Source organism: Bos grunniens, chromosome 17 (genome assembly GCF_055505025.1).
Source record: "Bos grunniens cultivar Pamir isolate PY7600 chromosome 17, Bosgru_T2T1.0, whole genome shotgun sequence".
NCBI lineage: Eukaryota > Metazoa > Chordata > Mammalia > Artiodactyla > Bovidae > Bos > Bos grunniens.
Window position 1 is genome coordinate 43,834,420 of NC_141181.1, and position 14,253 is coordinate 43,848,672.

The 14,253-nt window shown below is 39.3% G+C and overlaps 1 protein-coding gene across 1 annotated transcript in view; it reads left to right on the forward strand.

Annotated features, from left to right (window-relative positions):
• The window catches only part of ASIC5 (acid sensing ion channel subunit family member 5), a 59,996-nt gene extending 46,808 nt beyond the window's left edge, over positions 1-13,188 (forward strand). The window contains exons 9-10 of the mRNA XM_086346994.1: positions 9,849-9,940; positions 12,998-13,188. Coding sequence (XP_086203120.1) covers positions 9,849-9,940; positions 12,998-13,188 — 283 coding nt within the window. The remainder of the gene's footprint in view (positions 1-9,848; positions 9,941-12,997) is intronic.
• The last annotated feature ends 1,065 nt before the right edge of the window (positions 13,189-14,253 follow it).

Consider the following 14,253-nt stretch of genomic DNA (forward strand, 5'->3'; position numbering starts at 1 on the left):
CAATAAAGCAGAAGTAGATGTTTTTCTGGAACTCTTTTGCTTTCTCCATGATCCAGTGGATGTTGGCAATTTGATCTCTGGTTCCTCTGCCTTTTCTAAAACCAGCTTGAACATCTGAAAGTTCACGGTTCACGTATTGCTGAAGCCTGACTTGGAGAATTTTGAGCATTACTTTACTAGTGTGTGAGATGAGTGCAATTGTGCAGTAGTTTGAGCATTCTTTGGCATTGCCTTTCTTTGGGATTGGAATGAATACTGACCTTTTCCAGTCCTGTGGCCACTGCCGGGTTTTCCAAATTTGCTGGCATATTGAGTGCAACACTTTCACAGCATCATCTTTCAGGATTTGAAATAGCTCAACTGGCATTCCATCACCTCCACTAGCTTTTTTCATAGTGATGTTTCCTAAGGCCCACTTGACTTCACATTCCAGGATGTCTGGCTCTAGGTGAGTGATCACACCATCATGATTAACTGGGTCATGAATATCTTTTTGTACAGTTCTTCTGTGTATTCTTGCCACCTCTTCTTAATATCTTTTGCTTCTGTTAAGTCCATACCATTTCTGTCCTTTATTGAGCCCATCTTTGCATGAAATGGTCCCTTGGTATCTCTAATTTTCTCAAGGGGATCTCTAGTCTTTCCCATTCTATTGTTTTCCTCTATTTCTTTGCATTGATCACTGAGGAAGGCTTTCTTATCTCTCCTTGCTATTCTTTGGAACTCTGCATTCAAATGGGAATATCTTTCCTTTTCTCCTAACTTTTCCCTTCTCTTCTTTTCACAGTTATTTGTAAGGCCTCCTCAGACAGCCATTTTGCTTCTTTGCATTTCTTTTTCTTTGGAATAGTCTTGATCTCTGTCTCCTGTACAATGTCACGAAACTCCGTCCATAGTTCATCAGGCACTCTATCAGATCTAGTCCCTTAAATCCATTTCTCACTTCCAATGTATAATCATAAGGGATATGATATAGGTCATACCTGAATGGTCTAGTGGTTTTCCCTACTTTCTTCAATTTGGCAAGTCTGAATTTGGCAACAAGGAGTTCATGATCTGAGCCACAGTCAGCTCCCAGTCTTGTTTTCACTGACTATATAGAGCTTCTCCATCTTTGGGTGCAAAGAAAACATTCAATCTGATTTCGAATGTGGTCCACTGGAGAAGGGAATGGCAAACCACTTCAGTATTCTTGCCTTGAGAACCCCATGAACAGTATGAAAAGGCAAAAAGATGGGACACTGAAAGATGAACTCCCCAGGTGGGTAGGTGCCCAAAATGCTACTGGAGATCAGTGGAGAAATAACTCCAGAAATAATGAAGAGACAGAGCCAAAGCAAAAACAACACCCAGCTGTGGATGTGAGTGGTGATAGAAGTAAGGTTTGATGCTGTAAACAGGGCAACATAACTTAGGACTAAATATTTTTATTTTATTTTATTTTTAAACTTTACAATATTGTATAGTTTTGCCAAATATCGAAATGAATCCGCCACAGGTATACCTGTGTTACCCATCCTGAACCCTCCTCCCTCCTCCCTCCCCATACCCTCCCTCTGGGTCGTCCCAGTGCACCAGCCCCAAGCATCCAGTATCGAGCATTGAACCCGGACTGGCGACTCATTTCATACATGATATTATACATGTTTCAACATCATTCTCCCAAATCTCCCCACCCTCTCCCTCTCCCACAGAGTCCATAAGACTGATCTACACATCAGTGTCTCTTTCGCTGTCTCGTACAGGGTTATTGTTACCGTCTTTCTAAATTCCATATATATGCGTTAGTATACTGTATTGGTGTTTTTCTTTCTGGCTTACTTCACTCTGTATAATAGGCTCCAGTTTCATCCATCTCATTAGAACTGATTCAAATGTATTCTTTTTAATGGCTGAGTAATACTCCATTATGTATATGTACCACAGCTGTCTTATCCATTCATCTGCTGATGGACATCTAGGTTGCTTCCATGTCCTGGCTATTATAAACAGTGCTGCAATGAACATTGGGGTACACGTGTCTCTTTCCCTTCTGGTTTCCTCAGTGTGTATGCCCAGCAGTGGGATTGCTGGGTCATAAGGCAGTTCTATTTCCAGTTTTTTAAGGAATCTCCACACTGTTCTCCATAGTGGCTGTACTAGGTTGCATTCCCACCAACAGTGTAAGAGAGTTCCCTTTTCTCCACACCCTCTCCAGCATTTATTGCTTGTAGACATATGGATCGCAGCCATTCTGACTGGCATGAAATGGTACCTCATAGTGGTTTTGATTTGCATTTCTCTGATAATGAGTGATGTTGAGCATCTTTTCATGTGTTTGTTAGCCATCTGTATGTCTTCTTTGGAGAAATGTCTATTTAGTTCTTTGGCCCATTTTTTGATTGGGTCATTTATTTTTCTGGAGTTGAGCTGTAGGAGTTGCTTGTATATTTTTGAGATTAGTTGTTTGTCTGTTGCTTCATTTGCTATTATTTTCTCCCATTCTGAAGGCTGCCTTTTCACCTTGCTAATAGTTTCCTTTGTTGTGCAGAAGCTTTTAAGTTTAATTAGGTCCCATTTATTTTTGCTTTTATTTCCAATATTCTGGGAGGTGGGTCATAGAGGATCCTGCTGTGATGTATGTCGGAGAGTGTTTTGCCTATGTTCTCCTCTAGGAGTTTTATAGTTTCTGGTCTTACGTTGAGATCTTTAATCCATTTTGAGTTTATTTTTGTGTATGGTGTTAGAAAGTGTTCTAGTTTCATTCTTTTACAAGTGGTTGACCAGTTTTCCCAGCACCACTTGTTAAAGAGATTGTCTTTAATCCATTGTATATTCTTGCCTCCTTTGTCAAAGATAAGGTGTCCATATGTGCGTGGATTTATCTCTGGGCTTTCTATTTTGTTCCATTGATCAATATTTCTGTCTTTGTGCCAGTACCATACTGTCTTGATAACTGTGGCTTTATAATAGAGCCTGAAGTCAGGTAGGTTGATTCCTCCAGTTCCATTCTCCTTTCTCAAGATAGCTTTGGCTATTCGAGGTTTTTTGTATTTCCATACAAATTGTGAAATTATTTGTTCTAGCTCTGTGAAGAATACCGTTGGTAGCTTGATAGGGATTGCATTGAATCTATAAATTGCTTTGGGTAGTATACTCATTTTCACTATATTGATTCTTCCAATCCATGAACATGGTATATTTCTCCATCTATTAGTGTCCTCTTTGATTTCTTTCACCAGTGTTTTATAGTTTTCTATATATAGGTCTTTAGTTTCTTTAGGTAGATATATTCCTAAGTATTTTATTCTTTTCGTTGCAATGGTGAATGGAATTGTTTCCTTAATTTCTCTTTCTGTTTTCTCATTATTAGTGTATAGGAATGCAAGGGATTTCTGTGTGTTGATTTTATATCCTGCAACTTTACTATAATCATTGATTAGTTCTAGTAACTTTCTGGTGGAGTCTTTAGGGTTTTCTATGTAGAGGATCATGTCATCTGCAAATAGTGAGTTTTACTTCCTCTTTTCCAATTTGGATTCCTTTTATTTTTTCTGCTCTGATTGCTGTGGCCAAAACTTCCAAAACTATGTTGAATAGTAATGGTGAAAGTGGGCACCCTTGTCTTGTTCCTGACTTTAGAGGAAATGCTTTCAATTTTTTACGATTGAGGATAATGTTTGCTGTGGGTTTGTCATATATAGCTTTTATTATGTTGAGGTATGTTCCTTCTATTCCTGCTTTCTGGAGAGTTCTTATCATAAATGGATGTTGAATTTTGTCAAAGGCTTTCTCTGCATCAATTGACATAATCATATGGTTTTTATTTTTCAATTTGTTAATGTGGTGTATAACACTGATTGATTTGTGGATATTGAAGAATCCCTGCATCCCTGGGATAAAGCCCACTTGGTCATGGTGTATGATCTTTTTAATGTGTTGTTGGATTCTGATTGCTAGAATTTTGTTAAGGATTTTTGCATCTATGTTCCTCAGTGATATTGGCCTGTAGTTTTCTTTTTTTGTGGGATCTTTGTCAGGTTTTGGTATTAGGGTGATGGTGGCCTCATAGAATGAGTTTGGAAGTTTACCTTCCTCTGCAATTTTCTGGAAGAGTTTGAGCAGGATAGGTGTTAGCTCTTCTCTAAATTTTTGGTAGAATTCAGCTGTGAAGCCGTCTGGACCTGGGCTTTTGTTTGCTGGAAGATTTTTGATTACAGTTTCAATTTCCGTGCTTGTGATGGGTCTGTTAAGATTTTCTATTTCTTCCTGGTCCAGTTTTGGAAAGTTGTACTTTTCGAAGAATTTGTCCATTTCTTCCACGTTGTCCATTTTATTGGCATATAATTGTTGATAGTAGTCTCTTATGATCCTTTGTATTTCTGTGTTGTCTGATGTGATCTCTCCATTTTCATTTCTAATTTTATTGATTTGATTTTTCTCCCTTTGTTTCCTGATGAGTCTGGCTAATGGTTTGTCAATTTTATTTATCCTTTCAAAGAACCAGCTTTTGGCTTTGTTGATTTTTGCTATGGTCTCTTTTGTTTCTTTTGCATTTATTTCTGCCCTAATTTTTAAGATTTCTTTCCTTCTACTAACCCTGGGGTTCTTCAATTCTTCCTTTTCTAGTTGCTTTAGGTGTAGGGTTAGGTTATTTATTTGACTTTTTTCTTGTTTCTTGAGGTGTGCCTGTATTGCTATGAACTTTCCCCTTAGGACTGCTTTTAAAGTGTCCCACAGGTTTTGAGTTGTTGTGTTTTCATTTTCATTTGTTTCTATGCAAATTTTGATTTCTTTTTTGATTTCTTCTGTGATTTGTTGGTTATTCAGCAGTGTGTTGTTTAGCCTCCATATGTTGGAATTTTTAATAGTTTTTCTCCTGTAATTGAGATCTAATCTTACTGCATTGTGGTCAGAAAAGATGCTTGGAATGATTTCTATTTTTTTGAATTTACCAAGGCTAGCTTTATGGCCCAGGATGTGATCTATCCTGGAGAAGGTTCCATGTGCGCTTGAGGCAAAAGTGAAATTCATTGTTTTGGGATGAAATGTCCTATAGATATCAATTAGGTCTAACTGGTCTATTGTATCGTTTAACGTTTGTGTTTCCTTGTTAATTTTCTGTTTAGTTGATCTATCCATAGGTGTGAGTGGGGTATTAAAGTCTCCCACTATTATTGTGTTATTGTTAATTTCTCCTTTCACACTTGTTAGCATTTTTCTTACATATTGCGGCACTCCCGTGTTGGGTGCATATATATTTATAATTGTTATATTTTCTTCTTGGATTGATCCTTTGATCATTATGTAGTGACCATCTTTGTCTCTTTTCACAGCCTTTGTTTTAAAGTCTATTTTATCTGATATAAGTATTGCTACTCCTGCTTTCTTTTGGTCCCTATTTGCATGGAAAATCTTTTTCCAGCCCTTCACTTTCAGTCTGTATGTGTCCCCTGTTTTGAGGTGGGTCTCTTGTAGACAACACATGTAGGGGTCTTGTTTTTGTATCCATTCAGCCAGTCTTTGTCTTTTGGTTGGGGCATTCAACCCATTTACGTTTAAGGTAATTACTGATAAGTATGATCCCATTGCCATTTACTTTATTGTTTTGGGTTCGAGTTTATACACCGTTTTGTGTTTCCTGTCTAGAGAATATCCTTTAGTATTTGTTGGAGAGCTGGTTTGGTGGTGCTGAATTCTCTCAGCTTTTGCTTGTCTGAGAAGCTTTTGATTTCTCCTTCATATTTGAATGAGATCCTTGCTGGGTACAATAATATGAGCTGTAGGTTATTTTCTTTCATCACTTTAAGTATGTCTTGCCATTCCCTCCTGGCTTGAAGAGTTTCTATTGAAAGATCAGCTGTTATCCTTATGGGAATTCCCTTGTGTGTTATTTGTTGTTTTTCCCTTGCTGCTTTTAATATTTGTTCTTTGTGTTTGATCTTTGTTAATTTGATTAATATGTGTCTTGGGGTGCTTCGCCTTGGGTTTATCCTGTTTGGAACTCTCTGGGTTTCTTGGACTTGGGTGATTATTTCCTTCCCCATTTTAGGGAAGTTTTCAACTATTATCTCTTCAAGTATTTTCTCATGGTCTTTCTTTTTGTCTTCTTCTTCTGGGACTCCTATGATTCGAATGTTGTAGCATTTAATATTGTCCTGGAAGTCTCTGAGATTGTCCTCATTTCTTTTAATTCGTTTTTCTTTCATCCTCTCTGATTCATTTATTTCTACCATTCTATCTTCTAATTCACTAATCCTATCTTCTGCCTCTGTTATTCTACTATTTGTTGCCACCAGAGTGTTTTTAATTTCATTTATTGCACTATTCATTTTATATTGACTCTCTTTTATTTCTTCTAGGTCCTTGTTAAGCCTTTCTTGCATCTTCTCAATCTTTGTCTCCAAGCTATTTATCTGTGATTCCATTTTGATTTCAAGATTTTGGATCAATTTCACTATCATTATTTGGAATTCTTTATCAGGTAGATTCCCTATCTCTTCCTCTTTTGTTTGGTTTGGTGGGCATTTATCCTGTTCCTTTATCTGCTGGGTATTCCTCTGTCTCTTCATCTTGTTTAAATTGCTGAGTTTGGGGTGTCCTTTCTGTATTCTGGCAGTTTGTGGAGTTCTCTTTATTGTGGCGTTTCCTCGCTCTGTGTGGGTTTGTACAGGTGGCTTGTCAAGGTTTCTTGGTTAGGGAAGCTTGTGTCGGTGTTCTGGTGAGTGGAGCTGTATTTCTTCTCTCTGGAGTGCAATGAAATATCCAGTAATGAGTTATGGGATGTCTATGGTTTTGGGGTGACTTTGGGCTGCCTGTATCTTGGAGCTCAGGGCTGTGTTCCTTGCTGCTGGAGAATTTGCTTGGCATGTCTTGCCCTGAAACTTGTTTCACCCAGAGAGGTTTACAGCGTTATATGGAGAAGTGTGAGGAGGGAGTAAGAGGTGACCCGAATGAGATGAGGTGGAATCAATAGAGGAGAGAGTAGGCTATTCAGTAATCTCTTCCTTATGTGCACTCCACAACTGGACCACTCAGAGTTGTTCACAGAGTTATACAGAGAAGAGAAGAAGGAGGAAGGTGGCAGAGGTGGCCAGGAGGATAAATTGGGGGAATGAAAAGGAGGGAGACAGATCCAGCCAGTAATCAGTTCCCTAAGTGTTCTCCACCGTCTGGAACACACAGAAATTCACAGAGTTGGGTAGAGTAGAGAGGGGTTAGGGAGGAGACACAGGCGACCTGGTGGAGAAAAAGGAGAGTCCAAAGGGAGAGAAAGCAGTTAAGCCAGTAATCTCACTTCCTAGTGAAAAATGGGTACTGAAGATTGAGTTCTTAAAGGTACAAAATTGGTAAAAAATACATAAAAGCAAAAATTAAAAATCTAGAGTAGAGTTTGGAATTTCAAAAATACGATGTTAAAGAAAAGAAGAAGGAAAAGAAAGAGAGAAAAAACGAACAAACAAAAACAAACAAGGTCGCGAAAGTTATAAAGAAAATATAGGTACAAAATTGATAACTAATACCAAAAAGCAAAAGTTAAAAATCTAGAGTAGAGTTTGGAATTTAAAAAATACAATGTTAAAAAAAGAAGAAGAAAAAGAAAGAGAGAGAGAGAGAGAGAAAAAAAAAAACAAGAACAAACAAAGTCGCATAAATTATAAAAAAAAAAATACAGGTACAAAATTGATAACAAATACCAAAAAGCATAAATTAAAAATCTAGAGTAGAGTTTGGAATTTCAGATATACAATGTTATTTAAAAGAAGAAGAGAAAGAAACAGAGAAAAAGAAAAAGAAAAATAAAAAAGGGTCACAGAAATTATATATTAAAAAAACTATAGGTACAAAATTGATAACAAATACTAAAAAGCTAAAATTAAAAATCTAGAGTAGAGTTTGGAATTTCAAAAATACAATGTTAAAGAAAAGAAGGGAAAAAAGGTCAAAAAAATTATATTAAAAAAATATATATGAAGTTTGCTTTAAAAAAAAATAGGGTCTTCTCTTTTTTTTGCAAAGTAATCGGTTATAAAAGTGGAAATTAAAGAAATAATAGAGGACTTAAAATTTTTTTTAATTAAAAAAATTTTTTAAAAATAATTAAAAAAAAAAAAGAAAGAAAAAATGATCGTACAAATAGTAAAAATATATCTAGGACTTTCTCCGGTTTTGTTGTGAGTACTGTGGGTTCAGTTCATTTTTGGCTAGTTCCTTGGTCCGACTTATATTTCTCAAGATTTATAGGCCCCTTCCTATGTAGATAGTAGTAACCACAGCGTTTTAATCTATTGCCTGTAGCTTCCAAGGCGGTTCCCTCTGTTATAGTTTCTTCTGTTTGCTGGTCTCTTCAGTGTCTGGTTTCCGCCCTGACACAAAGGGGACGGTGGAGGACACTTTTTTTTTTTTTTTTTAGGCTCACTTGTTCAGTCGCGCTGAGGGGAGGTAGGGAGGGATGCTGCAAACAAATAACACTGTCCTGTGCTCGCAGTGCCTCAGCCACACTGGGTCTGCCCCCGCTTCACGGCGCATGTAGCCTCTCTGCCCACGCTGCTCAGGCTCTAGGTTGCTCCACCGGGAACCATCCGCGGCCGGCCCTGGGCTGCCTGTACTTCCCAGGTCCAAGCCACTCAGGTTCAGGCACTCGGGTAGTCCCCAGAGGCGCAGACTCTCAGTTGGGCCTGCGTTTTGTGCCCTTCCCAGATCCGAGCAGCTCAGGTGATGAGATGTTTTGCGCACGCGATTGCTGCGACTTATCGCCTCCCCGCCTCTCGGTTATCTAGTTGTGCACCGGCACACCTTCTCAGGCAGATGTTGACCGTCCAGACCCCCAAGAAGTTTTAGTTAGCAAAGAAGCCTGCTTACAGTTTTATAGATAATGTCTCTCTGGGGCTGCGATTGTCCCCTTCTGGCTCTGGCTGCCTATCACCGGAGGGGGATGGTCTGCCGCCGGCTATCTCTGTTCAGTCCTTTGTTCTGTGTGCAGGCCTGGCAGTGTCATAGGTTAGGGCTGGCTTTTCGCGTGGTAGATATCCCACAGTCTGGTTTGCTAGCCCAAATTATTTCGCTCAGATAGCGCTCCGGGTATTCAGGCCAGATTCTTGCGATGCAGCCCGCGCCGTGCCTGCCTGCCCAGCCCCCGCTTGCTAATTGCGGATGCAGGCATCTGCGCTGCTTCTCCGCTGGGGGAGTTACCGTAGGGCTCGCAGTGTGCGGGTTTTAATTATTTATTTTTCCTCCCTGTAATGTTGCCCTCTGTGCTTCCAAGGCTCGGCACAGATTCGGCAGTGAGAAGGTTTCCTGGTGTTTGGAAACTTCTCTCTTTTTAAGACTCCCTTCCCAGGACGGAACTCTGTCCCTCCCTCTTTTGTCCCTTTTTTTGTCTTTTATATTTTTTCCTACCTCCTTTCGAAGACTTGGGTTGCTTTTCTGGGTGCCTGATGTCCTCTGCCGGCTCTCAGAAGTTGTTTTGTGGAATTTACTCGGCATTTAAATGTTCTTTTGATGAATTTGTTGGGGAGAAAGTGTTCTCCCCGTCCTACTCCTCCGCCATCTTAGCTCCTCCCCCTCAGGACTAAATATTTTAAAGGTACAAAATAAGATACCTAACTGTTTGGTAAAATATGCTTGCCCACCTACCTCAAGTACATGGTCAAAATGACAAAGTCAAAAATATCAGAAGAAACCATAGATTTCTTTTCATATGATTGAAAGTTGGCAAATATCAAAGATAGATAAATTTAATTATATTGCACATGTTTGAGTGTGGGCAATGTTTATATGAGTAACCAAAAAAAGAGGAAGTAATTCAAAAGCTGAAAAAAAAATCTGGCTGACAATCTTGAGCTCAATTAACTCTGTTTTATCCCCAGGGAGAATCTTGTAAATATTGAAATAAACTATAGTGACTTAAACTATAAGATAACCCAGCAGCAAAAAGCAGTGAGTGTCTCTGAGTTACTTGGTAAGTATTATCTAGCTGTTCCTCATTTTTTAAAATATATCTATTTTAATTGAAGGCTAATTACTTTAAATTTTGTGGTGGTTTTTGACACACATTGACCTGAATCAGCCATGGGTGTGCATGTGTCGCCCCATCCTGAACCCCCAACCCCCTTCCCTCCCCATCCCATCCCTCTGGGTTGTCCCAGTGCACCGGCTTTGAGTGCCCTATTTCATGCATCGAACTTGCACTGGTCACCTGTTTCACATATGGTAATATGCATGCTTCAGTGCTATTCTCTCAAATCATCCCACCCTCACCTTCTCCCACAGAGTCCAAAAGTCTGTTCTTTATATCTGTACCTCTTTTGTTGTCTTGCATATAGGGTCGTCGTCGCCATCTTTCTAAATTCCATATATATGTGTTAATATACTGTATTGGTGTTTTTCTTTCTGACTGACTTCACTCTGTATAATCAGCTCCAGTTTCATCCACCTTATTAGAACTGACTCAAATGCATTCTTTTTAATAACTGAGTAATATTCCATTGTGTATATGCACCACAGCTTTCTTATCCATCCATCTGCTGATGGACATCTGGAGAAGGAAACAGCAACCCACTCCAGTATTCATGCCTGGAAAATCCCATGGATCGAGGAGCCTGGTGGGCTACAATCCATGGGGTCGCAAAGAGTCGGACACAACTGAGCGACTTCTGTGTGTGTGTGTGTGTGTGTGTGTGTGATGGACATCTAGGTTGCTTCCATGTCCTAGCTATTGTAAACAGTGCTGCAATGAACACTGGGGTACACGTGTCTCTTTCAATTCTGGTTTCCTTGGTGTGTGTGCCCAGTAATGGGGTTGCTGCATCATATGGCAGTTCTATTTCCAGTTTTTTAAGGAATCTCCACACTGTTCTCCATAGTGGCTGTACTAGTTTGCATTCCCACCAACAGGGTAAGAGGGTTCCCTTTTCTCCACACCCTCTCCAGCATTTATTGTTTGTAGACCTTTTGATGGCAGCCATTCTGACCAGCATGAGATGGTACCTCATTGTGGTTTTGATTTGTATTTCTCTGATAGTGAGTGATGTTGAGCATCTTCTCATGTTTGTTAGCCATCTGCATGTCTTCTTTGTAGAAATGTCTGTTCCTCAATTTTTAAAAAGATTTCTATTAGTTTATTTTCCTTTCATATTTAAGGTTTAGCTTATCAATGGAGAAAAATAATCCATGGTGCTTGTCATTCACTTGTCATGTAAATCTGACACCTTTCCAGTCCCTGGACATGTCTCCAGCAAATGCAGCGGGGTGCTCACAAATAAGGCAGGGCTCATGGACTTCCCAGGTGGCGCAGTGGTAAAGAATCGCCTGCCAATGTAGGAGACTCAAGAGACATGAGTTCCATCCCTGGGTTCAAAAGATCCCCTGGAGAAGGAAATGGCAACCCATTCCAATATTCTTGCCTGGAAAACTCTGTGCACAACAGAGGAACCTGGCGGGCTACAGTCCATGGGGCTGCAAAGAATTAGCCATGACTGGGCACAGTACAGTGCACAGCACGTGGTCTCATGGTCACTCGGCATCTTCCTTCACTCAGATGTATCTAACCCCATGTCAGTGTCACTGACCTCTGCAACAAATTCCACCCAGACTGGGCTGTAAAGAACCCGAAAAAGTAAAATCTGCATTTAAGGTACAACCACCACCTGTTCATACTCCTCCATCATTCCATCCTTGGCAAACTTAACCGCTGAATTCCAGATCTCACTGTCTCTCAGAGGAGGTTGTGGAACAGACAGAACAGGAATCAGAGTCAGGTTAAGTGACCATGGTCAAACCCTGGTGGCTGAGCCAATCTCCTCAACACAATGCAGAATCCTCAATGTTCTTGGATGGGCTTCCCTGGTAGCTCAGCTGGTAAAGAATCCACCTACAATGTGGGAGACCTGGGTTTGATTCCTGTGTTGGGAAGATTCCTGTGTTGGGAAGATCCCCTGGAGAAGTAAATGGCTATCTACTCAGTATTCTGGCCTGGAGAATTCCATCGACTGTATAGTCTATGGGGTCACATAGAGTCGGATAGGACTGAGCAACTTTCACTTTCATACTCAATCCATCACCAGGCCTTACAAAAATAACATTGTCCTAAGAATGGCTCAGGGCAAGGAGGAAAAGATTAGTAATGTAATCTATTTACAAAGGCAGTGCTTGAGGAGTCAGATTCAGAGACAAAAAATAGGGTGGTGAGTGCAAGGGACTGGGGAAGGGGGCAGTGAAGAGTCAGTATTTAATGAGGACAGAGTTTCTGCTGGGAAAGATGAGAAAGTTCTGGAGACAGAGGCTGGTGATGATTCTATGACAGTGGAAACATACTTAATGCCACAGAATTGTACACTTATTTTTTTTTTCTTTAACCAAAGTTATAACTTGCTATTCCATTTAACTTTTTTTTTTAATTTGTACATTTTAATTGTACATTTAAAACTGACTAACATGGCTAATTCTATACTATATACATTTTACCACAAAAAAAAAGCACAAACAATAAAGACTTATAGATGCTGAAAAATTTGTTAAAAAGAAGGCAGTACTATGTTCATACATCTTAGTTCAATGAAATACGGCAAATGCTTACAAAGAAATTGTTTGGACACTTGAGGTCATAAACTACTTGGAAATCTGTTTCTGGAAAGTATCATTAACAAGTAAGGCTGTCCTGGTGTCCAATTTCTGTTCTCCATTCTGTTCTCCACTTAGAAATGAATGTGTGATTGTCTAGGATGTTTTATGAATTTGCTGAGATTTAATACCCTCCAAAGTCCTTGAGTTGTATTTTTGGAAATAGAATTTATGTTTTCTTTTGCTCCCTTTTTTGAGACAATTATGTGAATGTTACTCTAAGGTATTATTTATTGCTACTGCATTATTTATGCTAAACTTAATACCATTAGCTCATATTCATATATCAGCTATTATTAACTTTTTAGCTTCAAATAATTTAAAATCTAGTAAAGTTTAGTTTGCTTTTTATGGAATAAGCATGATTTATTCACTTTCTTTATTGGTTTTATTACAGCAGATGTTGGTGGTCAGCTGGGCCTATTTTGTGGGGCCAGTGTGATTACAATTATAGAAATTATTGAGTATATATTCACCAATTTCTACTGGATATGCATTTTGTTCTTGTTGAAGATCCCTGAAATGACCCAGGGAGCTCCTGCACCTCAGAATCACCTGGGGAATAAAGACAGCATCGAGGTATGCTGATGTCCACTTAGGACAAAAGCATTTGTTCTTCTCTTCATGATACCTTCAGATTTACTCATGGCTTATTCACTGCTTTGTAACTTTATGTTATAGTCCTGGAGATATCTTTTTATACATACTTCATCTCTGTCTGTGTCTTTAATTACACATACATATTGATTTATATATTAAAAAAAAGAAACAGGCACTGTCTTGGGTTTTTTTCCACCATGGAATTAATTGATTAATCCCCAGCACCCAGAACAGTAGAGATTATATAGTAGGCATTTCAAAAATACTTCTTAATGATTGAAAGCTTGTGCAATAGAAAAGACACTCTATGATTAACTACATAAGTTAGACATGGTAGATACTCTATATTTGAGGAGACAAGATACTTCTTTATTCAGGAAACAGTGCATGTAATTTGTGCTTTATAAAATTTCTGAGAGATTTTATTTTGCGGAAAGGTCAACATGATTTCTTTTCTTTTGTCTGGAAAGTCCTATTATACAACTGACTTTTGGACAGTATCTATGTCTATTTCCTGTACAGGTGGATACTTACAATAAATCTGTTTGAAAGTAAATTTGTAGTATATTGGGAGAACACAGTGTTTATCTCTAATATCTATGTATACTTCTTTAATTTCGGGAGGAAATTCAAGATTTGCTGTTCTGTCATCATCCCTCAGGCAGTTAGTCTACTCTTCTCTTTGTGACTCTGTTATTAAATGCACCATCTAAATAGCATGTGTCAGGGGTTGGGGGGCATCCCTGGAGGTCCAGTGGTAAAGAATCTACCTGCCACAGGGTTTGATCCCTGGTCCAGGAAATTCCCACATACTGTGTAGCAACTAAGCTGGTGCACCACAACAATTGAGCCTGTGCTCCAGAGCCCGGGAGTTGCAACTACTGAGTCCTAGAACCACCACTACTAAAGCCCGCACACCCTAGAGCCCATTCTCTGCAGCAAAAGAAGCTACCGCAATGAGAAGCCTGCCCAATGCAGCTAGAGAGTAACCCCTGTTTGCCACAACTAGAGAAAAGCCTGAGCAGCAGCGAAGATCCAGCACAGCCAAAAGTA